Consider the following 24,906-nt stretch of genomic DNA (forward strand, 5'->3'; position numbering starts at 1 on the left):
GAAAAGCTAATAAACAGCCTTTGTTTTGAATGCCAACTAGCTGGTGTGTTGTTTAACCTCTGATCTTTTGCTGTCTGTCCCCATGCAGACCTGCAGCCAGACAGAGCTGGAGAACTGGATCACAGCCATTCACTCGGCGTGTGCCACCGCTGTCGCCCGCCAGCACCACAGAGAGGACACGGTGCGGCTGCTCCGTGCTGAACTCAAGAAGCTGGAGCAGAAGATTGACATGGACGAGAAGATGAAGAAGATGGGAGACATGCAACTGTCTGCCGTCACTGATACCAAGAAAAGGAAGACAATCCTGGATCAAGTAGGTTTTATCTTCCTCACTGCTGCCTCATTTCCCTCATGTCAGACAGTTATTTGGGGTTTTAAGAAGTATTATCCTGACTGTGATGACAGGAATTTGAATGTTTCTCTGAGGTCATAGAAACTTTTTTAGCATGAAGTTAAAGTTTGAGCTTCTGATGCAGTTACATTTACTCAAATTTTATCAGCACTTTTCTTTGCAGATTATATTTTTACTTTCCTTTTCCCTCTTTTTTTGAGCTTTCGAGTAAGCCTTATACAATAAAACATTACTATTTTAGTGAGACTAATATCTGAACATTACATTTGACCAATTGGGTAACAAGAACACCTAAAATGCTTAAAATATTCATAGAAAATATGATACAGTAAGAAAGTGAGCAGAGCAGCTTTCACAAAAGATAAAAAAACATCTGCTGCAGTGCTTTCAAGTCTTGTCATATTTACATTAAGGCTGATAGTGGGTAAAATTGGGTCAGTTCTTCGTGCAGAATTTTTACTCGTGGTTCATTTCATTAGAAGAATAGCCCTGATTGCAATGCAAATGTGTTCACAGGGGTCCCAGTTTGAGAGGAAACCAACCAATTTACCTATGTCTAACTTTTCTGAGGTGATGAGCAAACATAACAAGCCAAGATTGATGATTTTTTTATAGGTCATGGAAAAGGTTTGTCTTTACTTAGTTAAGTGGCTTAAAAACAACTCAAGGAGCATTACATTAGCCTAAAAGCTCTGTCCATCTGCCCACTGCTGCCGCTCACTCAGACTGTTGGCACAACGGCTGAACAAAAGTTAACTCGAAATATCTGTTGTACAACTTCGTCTTGACCTCAGAAACAAACTGCGAGAGCACTGAATGTTTTCCTTTCATACTGGTCTATTTTAGAAATTTCCAGTGACAATAACAAGTATTATTTTCAGAACGACTTCCAGTTATATAGTGTTTGCTTAATTACAGGTATCATATACAACCAGTTATGTCAATATTGGTATCCCTGAGTTGTTCAAATGCAAGAAACATAAGCCTAAAATGGACTAAGAAAATGAAAAGGGGAAGATGGGATTCAAGAAACAGATATTAGAGGCATCACCCGCTAGAGGCTGCTGATATTACACCTATCAGCTACCAGATTGCTTTTAAGTTTTAGGTTTAACATAGTATGAAGTTGGCACCATTCAATAGTCTGCCATTCTCTCAATTAATTTAAAAGCACATTTTGTCTTTAATAGGTCTGTTTACACAGAAGGGAGATCAAATGGCCTTTGTTGGGTAGTGCTTGGTTGGAGCGGTTCTGTTTGGCAGTGTCAGGTTTCACATTGTGCAGAACTGAATAGATATAGGCCCGCTCCTTAGAAAGCTCAAACGCTCCCAGCCTCTATCTGCCAGTGGAATGTGCAGTATTGTTTCTTTCTCGTCTCTGCGCTACTTGGCAGTGATACAGAGCCCTCCACCATGGCGCTGGCCACCTCTTCGTAACACCAGTGCAGGACCGTGACTGGGAGGGGACAGTCCAGTGAATAATCACAATGTCCTGCTCTACTGCCCCACTAAAAATCAAACCATTACGCAAAGGGATCACAACTTGGCAACACCCGCAGCGTAGTGGTAACATAGCTCCTGGGGAAGAGTGGAGATGCTCCATCTTGCTCTGAAGTTGGAAAAACAAGAGCCTTGATGAACAATCACCTTGATGTTTTGTTGTGTCCCTCTCCTTCTGCAGATCTTCTTGTGGGAGCAGAACCTGGAGCAGTTTCACATGGATCTGTTCCGCTTCAGGTGCTACCTGGCCAGTCTGCAGGGAGGAGAGCTGCCTAACCCTAAACGCCTCCTGGCCTTCGCTTCTCGCCCCACCAAGCTTGCAATGGGCCGACTGGGTATATTCTCAGTCTCTTCCTTCCATGCACTGGTAAATATCATTGCTCTGTTCCTTCATGTCCATAAAATTACTTCAGTGTTGTCACAGTAAATGTGTTTATACATAATCTCAGGTCTACAGTATAGACACATTTACATTTGTATTCATTTTGCTGGTAATTTTACAAATGCAAGTTAAAATAACGTAAAAAAATAAATACTCAAGTTGCAGGAATCAAACCTATAACCTTTCAGCCTTAGAATTTGTCTTCAAAAACAGTCCTGCCCTTTTATTTAAAGCAAGTCACTTAGATTGTAACCAGAAAAAAATGTACTCAAACCCACCTCAAAATACAAATAGGCACCACTGAGTACACTTGGTGCCTCTCCTGACAGGGCAATTGATTCCAGAAACTAAAATGTGTAGTATGTAGCCTTGATTTCACACAGGGCACCTGTTTGGGAGGTTTTGGTTCAGTTTTTTGCCTCCCACTACTGGACTGAGGTTATGTACTTCACAGCTAAAAGCACGGGTAGTACAGGAAAATATCTATTTGATTTTTTTTTAGAGACGTTTGCAGATCAGTGAGGTATTTTTTCCTTTCCACCGACGCTGTGTTGCAGAGCAGGTGGGTGTTTTAGATGCCAGATAGCAGGGTGGGATGTCTAACAAAAGAGAGACCATCTAACAGCTCTCCTCTCCTCTTCGTTATCTTTCCTACTCTTTCACTCCTCTCTAATTTGCACTTCACTCCCTCCATGAACACCAGTATCAACAGTATGTCCAAAAAGGGCTGAGAAAAGTTGAAAGAACAAAAACAGACAGGATGAGTGCCAGCGTAAAGTTTAGAGCATGCCAGTTCCTTCATGCACACTGCTGGTTCCAATTCAGCCTATTTATAAAAATCTTGGACTCTTGCTTCTTCACAGGTGAGTAGCCTAGAAATGCCAAGATGTGTAAAAATCTGCATGTGTGCAGTGCTAATGTGTGAAATAGACATGACAGCTCTATATATGTATGTTATCTATTTATTACACATGGGCCAGTGTGAACCTTTTTCATCATCTTATTAAACCAGACAAGTCTGTTAAGAACAAATTCTTATTTACAGCGATGGCCTGATGAAATGCCTCTTGTTCATCTTTTTGTATGCTCATGGAAAATATTTTTTTAACATATTTTTGTCACATGTACTAATAGTTTTTGTACAATTTTAAATGTCACTCTCTTGTTTTGTGTCCCTTAATGTTAGTCACTGGCTATTCTTTGCTTAACCTACATTGAGATCTTACACATTCAAATATTCTGCATAACACTTTTTTTGCTGAAATATGTTGCAACAATTGCTCTTGTAATAAGAGGTCAAATATATTTTAATCTATACCTTTGATCAGTGTAAGCCCTTACTGAGCTGTGATGTTTTTGCAGGTGGCAGCTCGCACGGAGACTGGCGTGAGACGGCGGACACAGGCCATGTCTCGCTCCTGCAGCAAGCGAAAGAGCAGGTTCTCTTCCCTGTGGGGTCTAGACACTACCTCAAAGAAAAAGACAAAAGCCCATCCCAGTATCAACCAGGTCTTTGAGGCTTTTCTCTGTCATATAAAGTGATTTTTATGTGTCAACGCACACTTCCCTAAGCATTTATCTTGCACAATTCTGTTTGAGTTTTGACCACTTTACCTTCTTTTTGTTTTTGCAGGTCTTTGCTGATGGTGACGAGCAAGTGAAAAAGCCCATAGATGGTATATATGTTGATCCTGCCAAGGAACACACAGTAAGGAGAAATTATTCATTCTTTGTTCACATTAATGTAACTGAGAGGTCAAACATGAGTGGGAACTTATTAACAAATCTTTAACCAACAGTAATGTCACTCAAATTTGAGCCCTCTGTCTATCCTAATAAGCAGGAGAGCAAAGTGCCTGAGGTTACCACTATGATGGCTACCTAGGCATTACAATAGTTTGCATTTTTTGTTTCATTTCTCTAAGGCACATGTACAATAATTAGCTTTACTCATTGGAAAATGTATGGCTATTGTTTAAATGGGTGGTAATACAGAGCAGACTGCTTCGGGGGAATCACTGAAACATAACAGTGGAACTATTACCTATTATAGTTCAATCAAACTTTGCACTAAAACATGATTACACTATAAGAATAATTCTGACCTTAAAAGCAAATTAACTGAGCCTTTTTAATGCATCTCTATTCACAGAAAAGTGAGGATGGAACTGTGAAAAGCCTCCCACGGCCCAGCACAGAAAGTGACATCTGGGTCCCTGACCACCTCACTCCCTCCTGGGTTTGTTTGCCAAATGACCAGCCTGTACTCACCATCATCCAGCCAGGAGAATCAGCACTGTGTGTTCTGGAAACCATCTGCAAGGTAGCAACACCAAGCCTCAAATTACTTCACCTGATCCATGGTTTATGTTTCACTACAGTGACATCTGCATGGTAAAGATATATACACCTGAAAACACAGGCAGAGGATGTTTTGTTATTAGAGACCAGACAGTGTTTCTGGTTTCACAATTTAGGTCGGCAAATACTATCATTGCTGAGTCCGAAAGCTCTGAATTATGTCATTGTAAAGGGCTTGCTGAGTAGCTTTGTGTATCTTTTTTATTTTTATCAGCCAGAAATGAGTCTGGGATAAGCTGCTGTCATGTTCATGATTAAAAAAAACAATCCTCTGTCTTTTTGCCCTCATCACACAGGCTCACCAGCTCGATTCAACCAAGCATTACTTACGGCTCAAATTCCTGATTGAAAACCAAGTGCAATTCTACATTCCCAAACCAGAAGAGGATGTGTGTGACCTGGTATGTCATTTCCTGTCTGAGCATTAAAAAAAAACCAAAAAAAACAAATGCCAAAAAAAATCTTTAACAAAATAAAAGTAATTGCATAGCAATGAACATGGGAACCACAGACCATAAGAGCATCATATGTTGTGAATTATTAATACACTTGTGTTTTTACCCTTTCTATGTTATGTTTTCTCTGTGGAAACACCTGCTAGGGAGGACAATGCACCAAACCTAAATCTATTAATGGAGAGCCTTAAAAAATAATATCTGCTGTGACTTTTGTATCTATATTATATACTCAGACATCACAGACTATTCAGTATAAAGACTCTATTTGGGCTGCTTTGTTTAAGAATACAAAAACTGAACGCTCTCTTTCCATGCTGTCAATAACCCACCCACCAGAATATAGATAAAGTAGGCCATTGTGTCATGATTTATATAATAACTTCTTTTTTGTTTTTCACAGCTTTACAAAGAAATTGAGCTCTGCTCCAAAATAACAAAAGTAATCCAGTTTGACCGAGATGTATCCTGCATGATTGGTTACGGTAGGACCCATTTAAATGATCCTGTGTGGTTTCTTTTAGATTGATGATTATAATTATGTTTTTGTTTTCAGTTAATATTCTGTTATGAAGTCAATGTCAAAGATTTTATGTGTTGCTGTTGTTGAGGGGTGTAATAATTGCTTTTCTTTGACCTATACCTGACCTGATTTTTTTCAGACGCATTCCCATTTGTTCTGCACAAATCCCTATGATGTGTTTTATGTAACAGAGTCCCCCTTCTCTCTCTCCTCCTCCTCTTCTCGTCTCTCCTTTTCCTCCTCCAGGTTTCTCAATTTCAGTGGTGGAGGAGGACGGGGTACAGCAGCTCTACATCACTGATGTGAAGGCGGGTGGATTAGCCTTCGCCAAAGGTTCATTACCCTTCATTTCCATCAAATGAACTCCTTTCAAAAACACTCAATCTAGTGTCTGTGAGCTAATGAGTTACAGCTAGAGAAAAAAAGAACTAGAGTTGCAACAGATTAAGTTCTCTATATGCATTTTTCTCGCATCAAAGTCAATAGACATTTTTACCGTTTCTCTTTAGAAACACATTAGCGCATGCTTGTTCAATAGGCAGGAAAAGGTTCAGAGAACACAGCAGTTCTCAAGGGTGTTGATTACTATAATCATAACCACACTGCCTCTCACTGGCCTTTGTGAAAGATCAGGGCTGCCGAGTTATGACTTCAGCTTGGAGTGAGATTTGTTACCGTGCGGGAAAGCGAATTCATTTTATCTTAATGAAATAGCCTTACAACATATCCCAATATTTATTTAGACAAGTAAACCTGCTTAAACAATGTTAAACCTGGGGGTTGCTATTTTAAATACACACAAGGCGATCAACAATTTCATCAAAGTACGAACAATTTGGATCAATCAATAAAACCTAAAATCATCATTGGGAATCGCGAGAAAGTTTTAGAGATACAGAGGGTCCCCCGTAACCATAGTAACTCATTCTCCTGCCTGCGTGTGCATGGTGTAAGAGTAGCTGCTGACTGAAATTACTCTGAACAGCATGCATGGGAATAATTGACAATATAATAGATTTGTGTGTATTTCTCACTGAATAACTCACTGCTGCATGGTGCTGCTGTTTCAGTTATGAATTTGTTTTTGAAATTGGACATGTGGCGTGAGAGAGAGTGAAAAGTGACAATTGCGTGAGTCTCATGGTCAATGCGTGAGAGTTGGCAGCCCTGGAAAGACGAAGCTGAATATGACACCTCACCACAGCTGCTTCATATTGGTACCCATGCTACTAAGTTATACTACAGTGACAGCAGAGTGATGCTGTGCTGCAGCACAGTGAGATATCGTCACTGTCTCAGTGGCTGACAGTTCACTGGTCATATAGAAGTGGGTCATGCGTGTGGGTCTGAGAGGCAAAGATAATTAATCTGCAAGAAATGTTCAGAGTTGTATTTCTCCTTTTAACTCTGTTTTGATTTTTTGCAATAATGTCTTCTTATAATCTTAATTAGGAGTTTAATTGTCAGTTAATCAGCACAACAAATGAGCTAAACTGTTGTTACCATCTTTATAAATAAGGAAATATGATGCTGTTTGTTTAGTGCATGGGGTGTGACAGGCAGTAAATTGAATTTAAGCTGATGGTGTTCCCACTCTGCAGGTCTGAATGCAGGGGATGAAATACTTCAGCTGAATGGAAAGGACTCTCATAGTCTCAACTTCTCTGACATGAAGGCGGCATTCTCCCAATCCTCACTGGCTTTGACAGTCAACACCTTGCCTTCTGTGGACCGCCGTCAGCTGTGCTACCTACCGCCACGCCGCTCAGATGCAGAGGAGGATCTCTACACAGACATCTTCTCCCAGAGTCAAGGTGACACAAACTTTCAAATACAGCCTGACATGATGTTCATGTTTGTGCTTCATTTCCCAAAGAGAGTAAATGATTAGCCCCTGAAAATGTCCTTTACTAATTTAGCACATTTGTGGGTCCAATTAGCAGAGTTTAACTCCAAAACTCAATTTCCCAGAAGTCATGTATACTTGTAAAGTGTATAGGAGTTCACACAGTATGGTCATGTTTGCCAACTGAGCTGGTCTTTAATCCTTTCAAAGATGCCAAATAGACCAGAAAGGCAAAAGCAGGCTGCTCTCAAGCTTTGATTTTTCTTTCCTTCTGAGAAGAAAAACACTTCTTGTCAGTGTCCTTAGTAACACCAGTTTGATTTATGCAAATATGGTGAATCTTCAGGGAATTAATTAGGAAGAGGGCTATGAGAGGTTCCCAGCAGTACGTGTGGTCTCACTTAGTGGATTAGTTTGATAAGTTTGGCATGCTATTCATGACACAGCAAAACTGTATTTTATTTTTATCACTCCTTGTTTAAAAGTGAATTCCTCTCAGTTAAAGAATCAAATATATTGTGCATGTATACAATTTTCATGTAGCTCATATATGGCTTGTTTGTTTGCTGCAGAGGAGATACTGGATGATGGGGTGGGACTGCTGTTGGAGAGCTCAGGAGACAGCTTAGATGACGACTCTGAGATCTTCAGTGAGTTTGATGAGTGCCGAAAGGTAAGAGTGCCAATTCTTCTTTTTTGTTCCTGGAGTCTGAGTATTCGTGATGCTCAGGTCGACCCACAACCCATGGGTCCCGAGGGTCAGTCGGGTTAGGATAATGATACAAGAAAATAGCAGCATTCTGAGTAAGTTATAAATAACTTACAGAAACATTATGTGCAGTAAGCTTGGCTGTTAATTATTAGTCTCTCTTCCCCTCTTTGTCACTTTTTCTCTCTCAAATACATACACTCACATACACACGGTGCTGTGCATTTCAGTAACAAGCACATCCTGTGAGCGCACTTTCCTGCTCAGCTGGTCATGTGTCCATCTTTTTGTACAGAGTGCAGTCAAACACTAGTCTTAAAAAAACTATCTATCTATACATGTAGGATACCGTTTGTTTGTGTTTATGTCTGTGTGTGAGAGAGAGAAAGCTGATGGTTTGGTGGTTGTGTCAGGTTCGGGTGGTTGATTAATGCATATTATTACAGGGTGGGTGGTGCGGGTCGGCTGGGTGCATAGCCGTGCATCACTTCTGAGTATCATTACTGAAAACATTTGATGAGCTGAGGTGTTAAATCCTTTACTTGTTTCCTTCCCTCATCCTTCACAGCATCCCGCTCAGCTCTGTGTTGTTATGAAGACAGTACTTAAGAACAGTTTGCTCCACCACAGTTTGAGGTGCCATCTGTTACTGGCTCATCTCATGTTGGTCAGGAAAGCAGAGCAGTGCCAACATTTACATTATCCATTTGTTCTCCCCATTTGTCTTTGTTTATCTGTATCAGATTCATCTTTTCCTTTTAAGCTGTGTGCAGTGTATTTTGTAGCTTTTGACAAAATGAAAATCAAAGGGACCTAAATATCAATTCATGCCAATTGAAGTGTATCTTATGAGTTAGAGACTCGAGGCAAGGGTCAAGTATTTGCTTTGAAAGTAGTATTCAAGTGATGGATGGGCCTTTGATTAAGCTTGCATTCTAATTGCTTGATTATATGCTGAGATATATTAGCTCTAAATGAACATACACACACAAATTACTTAAGAAAGCACAGAGCAGGATTAGCATGACAACCAAGTAGGAAAAAAAAAATCATCCACACAGATGTGAACAATACTGAAGACTTACATTTTGCTATTGAAGTGCTGAATCGAACACAATGGTGAATTCATGTGTGCTGAGTACAGAGAGCCTCAGATTAAAAGAGATTTTAAATTTGATTAAAGCAGTGGCATCTTATCCTTTCTGTAACTAGCTGACAACTTGGCTCTGCTCATACAATACTGAATGAAAAGATGATATCTTCTTGTAGATTAGTTTCTCTTATCACTTGATTATGTCTTCATTTTTCATTGCACCAGCTGGGGTTATGGGCTCCCTGGAAGAACTCCAATGATCACTGTAAGATCCTGAGTCATCCCACTTGCCCTTCAAATGGATGAGTGGTCTAATCTCTTTTATTGCTTCTTTTTTAATTATAAGCCTTATTTAATGAATAACAATTATTCAAATATTTTACCAATTCTGCCTGTGTAAAAAAATAAACAAATAAAAAGGGATATGAGCAAAATAAAAATAATAAAATTGATGCACCTTGTTGTCAGTAATGACGTCTAGATTTGCACCACCAGTTCACTAATGACAGAACAAAATGATACACGTTTGCTAATTCATCCGTTTTTTGGCTGTGTGACAAGTGTCCCCCTTGCAGTGATCATGATGACACTTCACTTTTCCATAAACTTCTTGTCGCAGCCAATGTTCCTATAGCCAGTGACAACTTGCAGCAACACCAACTAGCTGGGAGTTTTGCTTTCAAACATGATGAATTTGCTGCAAAGCAAACTTTTAAAGTAATAACTCGCTGTCAAAGTAATTGAGTCATGGCTATCGATCAAATAGCTTTTAAAATCTGTACTGATTGTTTATTTTATTTTGTGCTTTGGAACAGGGACAAGCTTTACTCATTGCACTAAAAAAGCATTGTGACACAATACAAAAAAAAAAGCTATTAGCTATATATAACCTTTACTTCCAGGCCCTGACTTGTTCTGGCATGTATTTAGCTGATCACATTGGTTATCAGACATTAGTGCCAAACATTTAGAGCAAGTACTTCTTCCCAGACTCAACATTTGGTGCTGACTTTTGCCAACCACATTGAGATTTTCATCATACAAGATGCAGTAGTACGATACAGTTAAATTGGCAGTGGTTTCAATAGACTAGCATGCAGTGCGGTTCCAAAACATTTAGCATTGTGAACCAACAGTCACCAGTCCAACATTTTCTTGATTGCAGATCCTTTTTGCTTTGCTATACATTACCACAGAAACATTTGTGGTGTACAGATTTGTTTGGCTGTTATCTTGGAAAAGTAGTGAAATCACCAACTGATGTGAGGTGTAGATGAGGCACACGGTTGGAAAGGAGACACATGAGATTGCATTGTTAAATAAGTCAATGCACTCACAAAATGAACACATGCAAGTGTGTGAGTATATCTGCAGATTTATATCCTCCTGTTCTTTGCAGAACATGGGCATTTTCTGGGCTGCTTCGTGTTATTAAATACCTTTTTAGCAAGTGTAAACATTTCCTGCAAAACCTCCCATACCGGCTGTTCTTGTGTTCACCCTATTCTGCAGCCTGCTGCTCCCCTCTCCCCATCACTCCCCCTCTTTTCCTGAAATCCTGCATTTATATTCCACTGCGGTGTGGCTCACCCAGCCAATCCTGCCCCACTGCAACCTTGAGGAGGAGACTTCTTCCCTATTGCTCCTTTGCTCTCTCTCCAGTCTGGAGGATTATCAGGACTCATTTACAATGCTGCTGCAGTCGACCAAATCTTCACACTCACACTGTGTGCCTGAGTTTACCCAGTCTGTAGAGAAGAGAGAGAGGAAAAGAGAGAAAACGGAAGACTATCAGTGACAGAACCACAGCAGACAGTGAAGGCAAAAAGAAGGAGAGTTGGAAGGCTGTAAGAGCTGGTGGGCGGAGAGGAGGAGGCTAAGCAGCTTCACTCATCCTTCACAAGCACCACAGCACCTTCTCCTTTTTGTAAAGAGAGGGAGGACAAAAGAGCTGAGAAATGTGTGGGTGAAGCGCAGTGTAGACTTGACTCCTTCCAAAGTCTGGAGTCTCTCTCTCTTTCGGGCACTTTGACTGACGCTGACTGTCCACCTGCACCCAGCTATGTCCGTCCTGAAATGGAGCAAGCACAGCAAGCGCTCCTCCGACTCCATGTATGACATGCTTCATCTGGTGAGATTCCTTCCTTGATTGTATCCCTTTTACTTTACCTGGCTAGCTGCTGCTGTGATGTCGGCATTGTTGATGTTGACAATTGATGCTGATGCTGCTTTTTTATTACAGTTAGAGTAAAGCACATTTCTTTCTCTGTGTTTGTTTCACACCTCTTAGCTGCTGTAGACAGACAACAGGAAGCTGTGAGTCACCGTTCTGTCGCGGAGTTGCCCCATAATCACTGGAGAGCTCCATAGGATACCTAAATAACACAGCATGTAGGAGCTAAAAGTCTCTACAGGACAGACCTCTGAGAATGTGGACTTTGCATGACTTTGACAAACTATCCTGAGCATTGTTTCAGTGACTCTCTGACTGTTGCAGTGAGTTCTCGTTCTTGGCACCTTGAGCTGTGATCTCAGGCTTATCAGTGGGCAGGCATGCAATCTTCTTCCTACCCCATCATCAGTGCTTTCATGCTTTGAACCAGTTTTTAATCTAAATGTCATTTGTTTGGGAAAATACGAGTTTCTGGCATCTTAGTTCTACCCATGACAAGCTTTCTTATCTACATATTGTTCTTTTTATGTGATATTGGAGGCTTTGATTCCCCCCCTCCTCCCCGTTCTTTCTCTTCTCTATGCCATTTCATAAGTGTTTATGCACCCAAAGCTGCCATGGTGTTAATTAGCCTAGATTGTGATTCGGAAGACTATGACTACACAGTTGTGCTCAATAAAAATGGTTGATTTTATTTGACTAAATAGACAGGAACAAATCAGGTTTATTTATACATTTTCCTTATTTCTTTGGGTGAAATGATTTATGGATTGCAGACTTGAATGTGTGCATGTTTATGTGTGTGCCTGTGTCTGCGTCTGTCTCTGTGTGAGTGTGTTTATAACTTTTTTGCTCTTATATTACACTTTTTTCAATTTGGGATTAATATACAGCATCTCATTAGTAAAAAGCATATTAGGGATGCTCTGCAGGAACAAATACAGACATGCTGCGCTGAGGAAAACTGCTGTTAGAAATGTACTTAATCCTGCACACTGTCAGTACATTTTTTAATAAATAGATGTTACAAGAATCCTTCTAAAAACACTTTCAAAGACATTCTCAAAACCACTCTCTTCATCCAACTGTTTCTTATGTACGCATCCTTTTTTTACATCTTTCAATCATCAAGAGTAACATCAAAGTTTACAAAAGACCTATTGCAGCACTTCTTTTACCATAGATTAGGCTAAAATAGCAGCAGTCCGTTAGTAAAGACTGCATTGGCGACCTTGCATTTACAGCCAGTGTTGCAATTCCAGTTCATGTGATGCAGTTCTGATGATCTGGGAGATGCCTGATTATTTTGGGAACACTGTCAAGAGAAACAAATGGCTGTCGTGCCTCACATAAGAATGTATCTGTCTGATTAGATAACAATGATAACCATTCTCATTTGCAAAGCTGCATGAGAAGATGCGTGACTGTCACTGGATAGCATAATGTTCCTCATTTGTTCTGTATGTAACTTGCTCCTGTAGCTTAATATATTATTCAATTCTGTTGGAAATCTTGATAAAGTGAAATAAATTATGCACTCCTTTTTATGCATAGTGATATATCTGATGCCCTCAGATGTGTACACTCATAGTAGATCAGTATCTTATATCTTAATTCAATTATTTTATCTGAGGATTATAATGTTCCATCTTCTGCAGCTGTCTGGAAGCTGTATTTTTGTTATTTATTATTATTTCCTGGAGGAGCTTGTTGGTGCTACTGGATAAATCATTTCTGTCTGGCTGATAAGAAACTTTATATTGCTCTCTCATGGCCTCAGTAGTGTCGATACCTGCCAGTTGTTCCTGTTATGTGGCCATAACCGTGTGCTCCTTGCAACTTTTGTCCATTAATGTCTCTCACCTGCTTTATACATTTATAAAAAGTATTGTTTTGGGTTTAATACATTAAAAGCTTTCCTCAAAAAATGAAAGGAGGGTTTACTGGACATAAATACAGTTCTCTTTGTGCTTTTTATTTTGTGCTTGTATTGATTTAAAAAGTCAAAACACTTACGGTCGGCGGTGAGGCTGTAGCCTGTTGCGAACAAACTAACCGTATTAGTTCTGCATGTATGCTGTTGCTGAGTGGGGTCTATTTTTGTCCAAAATGATAGTCTAATGCACATCAGGGCCAGTCTCCAGGGCAACCCATACTGTATGTGGACAGACATTGTTGTGGGTATATTTTGATTCCGTAAAATAGATGAATCATTATACCACTGAGCCGTTAGTAGGAGGAAAACACCAGGGAAAATAGGGGTGTGAGTGAAAGAGAGAGAGGTGGAGAGTTATTGTTATGAGACTGAAAATAGACCAAATTAGTCCAAATGATGTTTCTAGAGCTGCCTCTCTGCCTCTTTCCAGGCTCACTCTCTGCATAGTCATCAATCCGTGCACATCAGTAAGTAGAAAGTGACACCTACAAGCTCAAATCTGAGGTGCTGTTTCTGTGTTGATTTACTGATGGTTAGATCTTTTTTTTCCCTTTAACTTCAAACTGGAGTTACATAATTTATCAAAGCTTTTCTCTTTTTCTTTCCCTCTTCATTTTCCTTGCAGAGTACGGAGCAGGTCGCTGCTTTCTGCCGCAGTCTCCATGACATGAATCCCTCGGAGTGTGTGTCCTCTTCGCCGAGCCCAGATTCACCCTTCCCACCTCCTGCAACTCTCCGACAGCTCTCTGATGCTGACAAGCTCCGCAAAGTCATCTGTGAACTCGTGGAGACCGAACGCACCTATGTCAAAGTCAGTATCACTCATCTTGCTTGTAAGGAGCAGATGGTCTTTTTGAGTGTATGCATGTGTTCCTCCTTTCCATCGATCTGTGTTTCTGTCCTGCACATGATCTATTCCACATGACCAATCCATATTTATCTTTGTGTCCCGAGAGACATAAGGGGGACACAGCTGTGCCCTTGCCTGGATATTGCCTAATCTTTCTCTGCCCATTATAAATGTGGCTCAGTGGAATAACTGGGTTAAAGAGTGTGTATAATGGGATAATGTCAAGGCTATCTAGAATGTTATACATCATTACTGGGGGTACAGACAGTATATACATATATATATATATATATATATATATACATATATATATATATATATATATATATATATATATAAATGACATTGTGCATGATAGATTGTTTATTGTAGCAGCTTTAAAGGATACAGTGTGATTTTTGGGATACTTGGCGATCTGTCCTACTTACCCACAGTCAAATGGACACGTGGATGTGTTTTATGTGTCACTGTATGCAGTTGAAGTGGGACTTGAAGCTCAGCTGCTGTTGTAATATTAGGGTAGACAAAAATAATAGAAACACTAAATGTTGGAAACACCTATCGTAAGCTACATACCTATAATAATCATGTTAGTTCTTTGCAGCTTGTGACAGCTGATCCAATTTATTTTTGTTCACTTATGTTGTCATGACTACCCATTAAAACATTAAAAAAAACATTTTTTACCATTTTGGGCACAGAGCCTTTTTGAGGCTTTTTTAAAAACATCTCATGTTGCTATGATAAATCATATAGCTACGTTAAATTGGTATATAGATATTTTTTGTTATTTTCAATGGCATGTTTACATTATCTTAATATTGTATCTAGATATTTTACCTTCTAACACGTAATTAAATTCTTCATAGGATGCACATATTTTAGGTTCCTCAAATTTAGGACCAATAATTTTACATTAATAGTAGGTTAATTGTACATTGTTGTGTTAGATCAGCCTTTCTTCTTTGAAGACGATAGGAGGTCTATTTCCCTACTTTTTAGAAGAGCTGCTAATTAATCTCACAGGCTTTTATTACAGTTCAGCTTGGGTAAATTTTGCTAGAATAATTTATTTAATTGAGTTTCCATATAGTTCCTGTCTTTTTCAAGTGGATGCAGACAGGCATTCACCAGCTCCTCTGCCTTTGATCTTGAATAGACTATTTATTTCTGTTCTCTCAGACAATTTCTGCCTCTTGATCACAGTCTTCTTGTGAGGAATATTTAAGTCTTATTTAGAGCTGTGTTTTTTCATGCCTGTATTTCAAGCAATGACACAGATGACCCTGAATCAAACATAATCCACTCTTGTCTTGCAGGACCTCAATTGCCTCATCGGGAGATATTTAACTCCACTGCAGAAAGAGACCTTCCTTACTCAGGATGAGGTATGTTTCCCTGTGGACATTTGAGGGGTAGTTGGCTTTTAAATAACAACACTGTGGAAATGTTCCAGGACCAGTGGGTTACAGAATCATGTAAAGAGTAGCCACTTACGAGAACAAGAGGGTGGGACAATGAGAGGGACAGAGATGGAGAGAGGGGGGTTTGAAAACTAGCGACTTTGATCGTTTCCATGCTCCAACTGCGGCAAGAGACTAGTAATTGATGCACGACACGAAGATTTTAGGAAATATTACAGAATACTGTAAAATAAGGACAACTTATTTAGACTTTGCTCAAATGTCTTTCTTTTCCAGCTGGATGTACTGTTTGGGAATTTGCCGGAAATGGTTGAGTTCCAAGTTGAGTTTCTCAAGACACTGGAAGATGGAACCAGACTAGTTCCAGATCTGGAGAAGTTAGAGAGTGTGGATCAGTTTAAGGTATACTCTCTTTGTGAAATACACACCACAAGATATGACCAGCAACAGACATTTAAAACACCCATAAAGGCTTTTATAACTTCTGGTTGATTAACTTCTCTTCCCTTTTTCACAGAAAATCCTCTTCTCTCTGGGAGGCTCTTTCCTGTACTATGCAGACCGTTTTAAAATCTACAGTGCTTTCTGCGCCAGCCACACAAAAGTCCCTAAGGTCCTCGTAAAGGGTGAGTAAATGTGCTCTTGGGTCGACATTCCTCCTTTGCTCAAAGGAGAGGATGCATTTATCCATCAACCATCTGCCATGTCCTGCAAGGCTGCATAAATCTGCTCTACAGAGTTGTCAGCCAGACAGTTGTCCATTTGACCTCTGCATACTTTCAAGCTGGTGGCTTCCTCAGCTATAAGGCCCACAAACATTGTATAATATATAATGAGCAGTGTTGAACAGTCTGTTCTCTAGCTAGCACACCCACTCCTTTTAACACTTGAGTGGATAGATTTGTTTGTATTTGCATTTCATTCAAGGAGTCAACTAGTTATTGAGTTTGGTGACGTGTTATTTAGGTAAAGCTGTTTTTTAAAGTACTGAACACATGATTCTTTGCCTACTCTAAAAGAAACATCTAGTCTTCAACTAGACTAAATTATCATTTCAGTTCTAAGACTTGCACGGTTTTCACACTGAGCTCTGCAAACACACATGTACCCTTGTAAACTTCTCCATTGTGCATCTCTCAAAATGTAAACATTGTGGATTTTGGCTGTGCCTCTTTGTTGATAACTGGTTAGTTGATCTGTAGGACTTCTAACCCAATCATTTCTTTTCTGTCTCCTTCCAAAACACACTGACAATCATGTAACCAACATGTTTAAGAAGAGATTGTATTTTATGTCTCACCTGTACTTCAAACAACACAACTCCACACAACCCTTTAAACGCAGGTCTGATTTTGTTCTGAACAGCCACTTCAGTCTGCATGTCACAGCATGGACAATGTTTGGGAGCTTAAGCGACATATATGTGTCTGAGTTTGCGCAAGTAAATTTCAATTGAAAAATTCAAGATGTATATGCAACAGTAACCTGGGTAATATCAAAATGAGCAACAACAATCAGTTTCACGTGAACAGAGTACAAACTTTATTACTGTAAATTACAGATCATGATCAAAATTACTTGATTCTACTCTTTAGTTGTTTAATTATGTGTACATGCGATTGTGGAAAGAGTAAATAAAATATGAGTAAGATGTCTGGAGGTGTTTCAATAAATGTTCTTTATTGGTCATTTCAGCCAAAACCGATCCTGATTTCAAGGCCTTCCTGGATGAGCGTAATCCCAAGCAGCAGCACTCGTCCACCCTTGAGTCGTACCTGATCAAACCCATCCAGAGGGTGCTGAAGTATCCTCTCCTGCTGAAGGAGCTCTACTCACTCACAGACCCAGACAGTGAGGAGCACTACCACCTGGATGGTGAGTCCCGGTCATATAGCTGGCCAAGAATATTAAAATCATTTGACAAGGGAGGACTGGGGTGAATACATGTGATCACAAAAAAAATAATTCATATTGTTATCTGCTTGTCTGTAGTTGCCATGAAAGCCATGAACAAAGTTGCCAGCCACATCAACGAGATGCAGAAGATCCATGAGGAGTTCGGGGCTGTGTTCGATCAGCTCATCACTGAGCAGAGCGGTGAAAAGAAAGAAGTAGGTTGGATGAAAGTGGTGTGGCTCTGTTCTGTCAACTTAAGGGTACATGTCAAGTGACTGTTGATATTTTGTTGATATTTTGTTGCTATTTCCAGGTTGCTGATCTGTCCATGGGTGACCTGCTGCTACACACCAGTGTGACCTGGATCAACCCTCCTGCCTCTTTAGGAAAATGGAAGAAAGAGCCTCAGATGGCTACATTTGGTACGTCAGTGGTAATTGTTTTTCATGATCACGTAATGAGTATGACTGCTGTGGCATACATACATGTTTTCACTGCTATTTGTCTGAAGTATGTAATGATAACAGTGTTTTGTATACAATTTCTTTTAGTGTTCAAAACAGCAGTGGTCTTTGTGTGCAAGGATGGGTCCAAACAGAAAAAGAAAATGGTGAGTTCTCACACATGCAAGAAAGCATCTGCAACACCATCATCATACATTTTCTTTTCTCATGTACCAGTTTCAGAATCAGTCTAGTGGGTCACCTATTAAACAGCCTTGAAGGACCAGTGTGTACGATTTAGTGGCATCTAGCAGTGGGATTGCAGATTGCAACCAAATGAATCCCCCTCCCCTCAACGCCTACTTTTCAAGCATGTAGGAGAATTTACAGTGGCTGCGAAACTCATAAAAAATGTGTTTAGAGCCAGTGTTTGGTTTGACCGCTCTGGGCTGCTATAGAAACATGGCATGCTCTGTGTAGGGGGACCTGCTCCCTGTGAAGATATAAAGGGCTCGTTCTAAAGTAATTAATACACAATTCTTATTTTCAGGTTATTATACACTAAGTTAAACATACTTATTGCCTTTCTATTCCATTTCTACCAATAGATCATCCTAAATCTTACACATTTCCACATACATCACATCCTTTTGAAGTTTATTAGAAATGATGGAGCTCATTTCACAATCATGGTTCTGAAATGTGATACTGACATACTTTGTCTGATAAATCCAAGGGTGGCTCCCATCGAGCATCTGTATCTTCAGAGGAAAAAGACCCCTTCCGATACCGTCACATGATTCCCACAGACGCCCTTCAAGTCAGGTCCTTGGTTAATGCAGGTAAGTGACTCAGTGAATAAAGTATTTCATCATTCACGCTGTATTGTTGTAAATCCAGAAATGATTATCTCAGAAAATCTTACTAGAGTACTCTGTACAAGAGATCAACTGTGAGTGTTAATTTCTTCTTCAGATGGTGAGGGCTCTGCTATGTGTGAGATTGTCCACACAAAATCAGAGTCAGAGGGAAGGCCAGAGAGGACATTTCAGCTGTGCTGTAGGTGAGGATCTCGTCTAATGGAGGTTGAATTCCACTGCAGATTGAAGCTTGCGTGCCACTGATATGATCCTGTCTGCTGCTATCTATAGAGTGACAAACTGATAACATGGCCTTCTGTCTCCCTCAGCTCTCCGGAGAGTAGAAAAGACTTTTTGAAGACCATCCATTCCATCTTGAGGGAAAAGCACCGTCGGCAACTCCTAAAAACAGAGAGTTTACCCCTCAACCAGCAGTATGTGCCCTTTGGAGGAAAACGCCTCTGTGCCCTGAAGGGAGCCCGTCCCGTCATTAATAGAGCTGGTAAATGCCAGTCTTTAGCTGCATTCACCCTACAACTGAAAGTGGCCTAATTCAGATCATAAAGTGGGTAGTTAAAATCTCACAATCTGATTAGTTGATAGCTGTGGTATAATATGGCTATGACGTTTAATGTCCTTTTACAGTTCTATTTTTAAATGTCATACTGTGACTACCATTAAAATGTTGCCCACAATCTGTAAGCAAGCAGGGACAACACAAAGCTCCAACAACCCATGTCTCCCATGTTGCAAAATGTTTCAGATGTGAGTCTTTAAGCAAGACAGATACCTCTCTCCAGAACTATTGGTGACTGAAATTTAGTGTCCGGAGAAGGTGAAGCAGCATCCTCAGTACCAGAACAAATCAATGCGTCTTCTAAACAAATGAGTAGGCCCAACGTTATTATAAACACTTGGCAACGTGACCCCAGAAACGTTGGACAGTTTTTCCATGAGTGTGTCATTTATGGGAACGTTCAAATTAATTTGAATAAATAATATCAATGAGTAACTTGAACATTAATTCAGCAGTTTACTAACACTGCATAGCAAACTACTTTTGTGACTCTTGTAATATGGTTTTACTTCATAAAACTGTTTTTATTGGATTGTGTCTATAATTTCTATATTGTAATATTTGGCAACTGTTTTTAAGGGGGTTGTTCACCCACTGCTGCGTATTGGGCTGAACAGCATCCCTTAGCTGTGATATAATCACAACATACCACAACCAATCATAAGATAGGGCCTGTATTCCCTTCCTCCCTTTAGTGTAGTGTGAAAAAGTTATTGTTGACTGTGTGTAGTCAACAATGAATAACGAATATGTGGGGAGATGCCTCAGGTAAAACAAAACCACAGGTGATTTATTGTAATTTTCGGAATAGGCAGACATTACAGACTAGTTTACAGTTACTTTGTTTTGCCATAATTTAGATAGTTTGATAAGTTTTATCTCTTCTTCTCAGAGAACGTTTTCTGATTTTGTCACCAAACCAGGGTATGCTCAGCATGGTGTAGTTGATGGTAGTAAATGGTGTAATAATTTAAGGTTACTCAGAACCACCCTCAAAATAGCTACTTTTCAACGCATATTATCTTCCTCAAGTAGGATGTTGTAAAATTCATGCAAACCTAACTTAGTAATTCCTATTAAATGTGTTTGTTGATCTCCTGTGTTTTTCACAGCATCCGCCCCAACCAGGACCCTAGGAAGGAGGAAGCTAGTGCGCAACCGTTTCACCATCGACACAGACATCGTTTTTGATGGAGAGCCTGAACAGGACCTCCCCTCACCTCAGGAGCCCGACTCAAATCGGCTGCAGCAACAGGACCAACGACACCAGCAGCAGCCTGAGTTAGCAGGTGACACCGATCGCTGGGTGGAAGAGCAGTTCGATCTAGAAGAATATGAGGACCAGGAAGAGATGAAGGAGACCGACATCCTGAGTGACGAAGACGAAGAGTTCTGCCAGACACCCAGAGCGCCGTCCACTGAGGCCAACCTAGAAGGCTCCATCATGGCTTTATCCTTGGAGGGAGAGGAAACAGAGGATGGAAAGGACGTCAAGTCCCCAACAGTCAGTGAGACACCTACTGATTCGAAGCTGTCCGACACGACGACCGATGACAGTGTGGAAGATAAAAAGCAAACGGAGGAAGATGAAATTTGGGTGCGAAGGAATCACTCCGGTTCCTCCCCAGACTGTGACACATAAAAGCAAACGCCAAGTGTCTTAGACAGCTTTACACAGTCTCCATAAAGAACCGTCATCAATTTTCACCAACAATGCATGGGCATTGACTTATATCGCACAGCTAGTAGAAGATCCTTCTTTACCTTACTCTCGCTGAATGCTTTTTGTACAGGTAAGATCATCAGTGGAGCAATACAGGAAAACAGAATGAGGGTGCTTTATCCTAAATCAAATGCTGTTACATAGAGGTCAAATGTAAGCTTTGAGAGATGAACTAATGGTACAATCATGGAATCTAATCAGTCGCTTTGATTGGCATGGTTTGCACATTTGGGCAGCGTTCTATAGTCCTGCCTGCAGTTGCCAAATTTGGGTATTGTGGGAACATGAGTATTTTTTTGTCTGTGTGAATCAGAGATATTATTATAGTTAAGGGCTGTATATTATTTGTCCTTAAAGAAATAGAATAAATAAGTGCAAAGGACAGTCTTGTCTTGCATAGTTTACTGTACTTGTACATTTTTAATGAATATACACTGACATGTTTTGGGAACAGCTTTCCTCTTTGTGTAATATATGATTTTGATCTTCAGATTTCCAGACTTAAAGCTATATTTTTAGCCTGGAAAATATTTTGTTTGTTATTTTGTTGCATTTAATAGTGGAATTATGTAATAGCCCCTATGTCACACAGTCTAGGGAATTTTAATTTGTTTTAATTTAACATAATCCTGTTTTACTTGAATTTGCTTTTTGCTGTTTCATGTTTTTGTTTACTGTGAAACCATTTTTCTCCATTTTGTTTAATTTTTGCTCTTCAGTATTGCTATTCAAAGAACATTCAACATTACATTTCATTCTTAACACTTCTTGTTCCCACTCTTTATTGTATAGAATTTGCACATCAGCTATTTTAAAAGGTCTTGTTTGTTCAAAAGGATTGTTCACTGGTAAAGGATTACAAAGCAATCTTTTTTATTTATTCATATGTAAATTAATTTGTTAGCAAAACATCATGTTTTTGTTTTTTTTCATAAAGAATGTCCAAATTTGCTCAAGCAATCAAGGGAAAGACTTGCAGTTAAGCCTAAACAGTGAAAGAAGTCATACTTGTAAACAACTCATTGTGCTACTAAGACTGCATTTTTGTTACTGTGTGTATATAAAAAATGTATTGATATCATAATAAATACAGTTGTTTCTTACTTATAATTCAAAGCCCTTCTTTGTAGTGATTCATTGATTTGTGTGATTTTTACTCAACAGCATAACTCATATCCTGCAGTCTTGCAAACATCATCCCCTCAAACCAATTTTATGATGTGAGAATAACAAAAATGTGCACAGGCATGCCTGAGAACAACAGCACTAAGCAGCTAATCGATGCTTTCTTTTGCCTCAAAGCAACCCAAAAAGACTGACTGCAATCTCAGAGGAAAAAAAAGGTGAAACTAAAAATGAAATCTTAATACATGTAGGATGTTAACACAATGTGTTTGAAAACCACTGCTGATTTAGTGTCTAAATAATTGTGAAGCAGCTACAACCCCTTTTTATGGGAGAACCAATGATGTCAGCTATGAAGATTAAATAAACATACTGAGCTTAGATGAGAGATGAAGCTCTCTTAGCTTGTTTTTTTCCTTAATTTAGACTTTTTTTGATTGCACTGAATGATAATTTCTCTGGAATTGTATAAGTATCTTTTAGAGAGTGTTGGTGAGGGTCTGCCTGTGCTTTCCTCTTATGCCAAGGTTCTTTTTGTCTTGCAAATGTCATCATGATTTTTGAGATTTTAATTGTTGGTACATCGGTCATGAACACAGCAGAATAATCATGAATGGCAATCACAGGAAAACTACATTAGCAAAGATTAACAGCATTAACAAGTAGACTCTCGCCTACACTGGCTGAAAGACACTTAACTATAACACTACAAAAAATTGCCTAAAAATGGTCATCAACTTGAATCCATGTAAATTTTAACAAGAGCCAAATATTATGAGCTACAACAAACTGGTATTCGCTGAAGGACTATTGTGTTTTAAAGTGTTTTTTTTTTCATTATGTCCATCTCTGTTGTTTGAATGCTATTGGACATTCAAACAATTGAGCAGTTGATCAGGAAGGGTGATACCACGTTCCTGCAGGGCTCAGTAAGCAGAGGTCTGGCAGGGAATCCAGTCATCCAAGAAAAAAATTAATTAATAAATCTTCACCCTCACTTTCTCATCACTTGTATAAGCTATAAGATCAGACGATTTGTTTTACTCTACTATATGCTATATGTATTACCATATATAGTCAAATATATGGTATATACTGTATATTATATAGCTAGTCCTCTATCTACAGCATGCTAACATTACTAATGAAAGATGTTTGAAAACGTAGAGCTCACTCTGAGATGTCATACAATGATGTACTCAGGGCAAATCCTTTTGATTTTACTGTAGGTGATCATATGGCCTCTGTGGTGCGACTCTCAGTCCAAACAACATCGTTTGCCCTACTGGTGGTGCTGCTACAAAATCTGGTGTTTGAGTTGTCGATATTTGTCTTCCCTATGCTTCCATTTATTGTTGAATTTTCAATTTCTTGCTATGATAAAGATCAGTTTAATCAGCCGCTTTTGAGTGACACACACTGCTATCATCTTACATCACCTGTCATAATTCAGCCACCTGTTAGTCAGCTGCTAAAGTTATTGACATATATAGGAGCTCCAGTTGTAAAATGGATTCATCAAAAAGAATAAAGAAAAAAGAAAAGGTGACAAGCTGTGACTTTAGTAGACTGATTAAGAAGTGGTCATGTCAAAATGCTGCTATGACACCAACATGCCAGTTTTTAACAAAACTATCCACAAAACACGAAGGTAAGGTAATCACAAATTAAACTAGTTGAAGCCTCTACAACAATAATATCAATGATATTTCCAACTATGCAGTAATAATACAGTAAAGAACCCACTAATGAACACTTAAAGGAGTATTCCTGCTCTGGACACTATAATCTATGGTTCTCACAGTCTTATCTACTCCTTTGTGTCTGTGAGCTCTGTAGACACTGTCACCCTGTCTTATTCCCCTTTACCAGCCCTCTCTCACTCTTGTCAATCACCACAACATACCACAAAAGACCTGGTGCTCTTTAGATAGAGGAGAAAGATCACTTCAGACTCCATCATGCTGAGGCAATAGGATCCTGTATTGAATGACAGAGGGAAGAGATGGGCTGGGGCTGCTCTGCCTGTCCCTTTGCTTTGCAGGAGCAAACATCTTCAGACTCAGTTAACAATACATGTCCTATCTGAGATAAAATAGCACAGGCTGGACACTCTTTTCACTTGTCAGAATAGATACCTTAAAGCCTAACCCTAAAACTAAACATGAACACTGAATTAAAGGTTATAGCCAGGAAGGCAGGAGAAAAACAAGCAATGCATTTCTTTTAAAATACCTGCAAAATGTTATATAAATCTTATTGTGGACCATATATGTGTAGTCATGTTTATATACAGCAGGTGGCACACAAAGTCTGCTGGATTTGTCACTGCACCAGCTCTAACTTGCACATTACTGAGTATTCAGTTACATTCAGTGTAATGTTATCACATATCAATAGCTTTAATCAATTCCATCCCACATCAAAATCCCAGGCAAAGATTCCAGCTGTTCAGAGGTCCCATCTCTACTTCGCAATACAGGTTTGATGTTTTTGAGTTCATAGCTATGTGTTTCTCATCATGAGCACATCTGTTTACATTTGAAGCAGCTGAGTGCGTGGTGATTGTATCACTCAGCAAACCTGTTCAACAGGCTTTCCAGTTTCTGTTCCTTTTCCTGCCATATCTCTCGGTCTCTCGCTCTCTCTCTCTCCCTCTTGCTTTGTTTTTCTGTCTC

The 24,906-nt window shown here is 39.5% G+C and overlaps 1 protein-coding gene across 1 annotated transcript in view; it reads left to right on the forward strand.

Annotated features, from left to right (window-relative positions):
- The window catches only part of tiam1b (TIAM Rac1 associated GEF 1b), a 36,541-nt gene extending 15,511 nt beyond the window's left edge, over positions 1-21,030 (forward strand). Inside the window, exons 6-28 of the mRNA XM_062418870.1 lie at positions 89-313; positions 2,034-2,219; positions 3,597-3,743; positions 3,868-3,942; positions 4,387-4,557; positions 4,892-4,996; positions 5,454-5,535; positions 5,820-5,906; positions 7,175-7,387; positions 7,992-8,092; positions 11,308-11,352; positions 13,956-14,141; positions 15,500-15,568; positions 15,881-16,006; positions 16,122-16,230; positions 17,300-17,479; positions 17,597-17,715; positions 17,814-17,922; positions 18,052-18,110; positions 18,680-18,785; positions 18,919-19,006; positions 19,133-19,305; positions 20,493-21,030. Coding sequence (XP_062274854.1) covers positions 89-313; positions 2,034-2,219; positions 3,597-3,743; positions 3,868-3,942; positions 4,387-4,557; positions 4,892-4,996; positions 5,454-5,535; positions 5,820-5,906; positions 7,175-7,387; positions 7,992-8,092; positions 11,308-11,352; positions 13,956-14,141; positions 15,500-15,568; positions 15,881-16,006; positions 16,122-16,230; positions 17,300-17,479; positions 17,597-17,715; positions 17,814-17,922; positions 18,052-18,110; positions 18,680-18,785; positions 18,919-19,006; positions 19,133-19,305; positions 20,493-21,022 — 3,291 coding nt within the window. The 3' untranslated portion in view covers positions 21,023-21,030. The remainder of the gene's footprint in view (positions 1-88; positions 314-2,033; positions 2,220-3,596; positions 3,744-3,867; positions 3,943-4,386; positions 4,558-4,891; positions 4,997-5,453; positions 5,536-5,819; positions 5,907-7,174; positions 7,388-7,991; positions 8,093-11,307; positions 11,353-13,955; positions 14,142-15,499; positions 15,569-15,880; positions 16,007-16,121; positions 16,231-17,299; positions 17,480-17,596; positions 17,716-17,813; positions 17,923-18,051; positions 18,111-18,679; positions 18,786-18,918; positions 19,007-19,132; positions 19,306-20,492) is intronic.
- Positions 21,031-24,906: the final 3,876 nt, after the last annotated feature.

This window comes from Scomber scombrus, chromosome 5 (assembly GCF_963691925.1).
Source record: "Scomber scombrus chromosome 5, fScoSco1.1, whole genome shotgun sequence".
In the NCBI taxonomy this organism is placed as follows: Eukaryota; Metazoa; Chordata; class Actinopteri; order Scombriformes; family Scombridae; genus Scomber; species Scomber scombrus.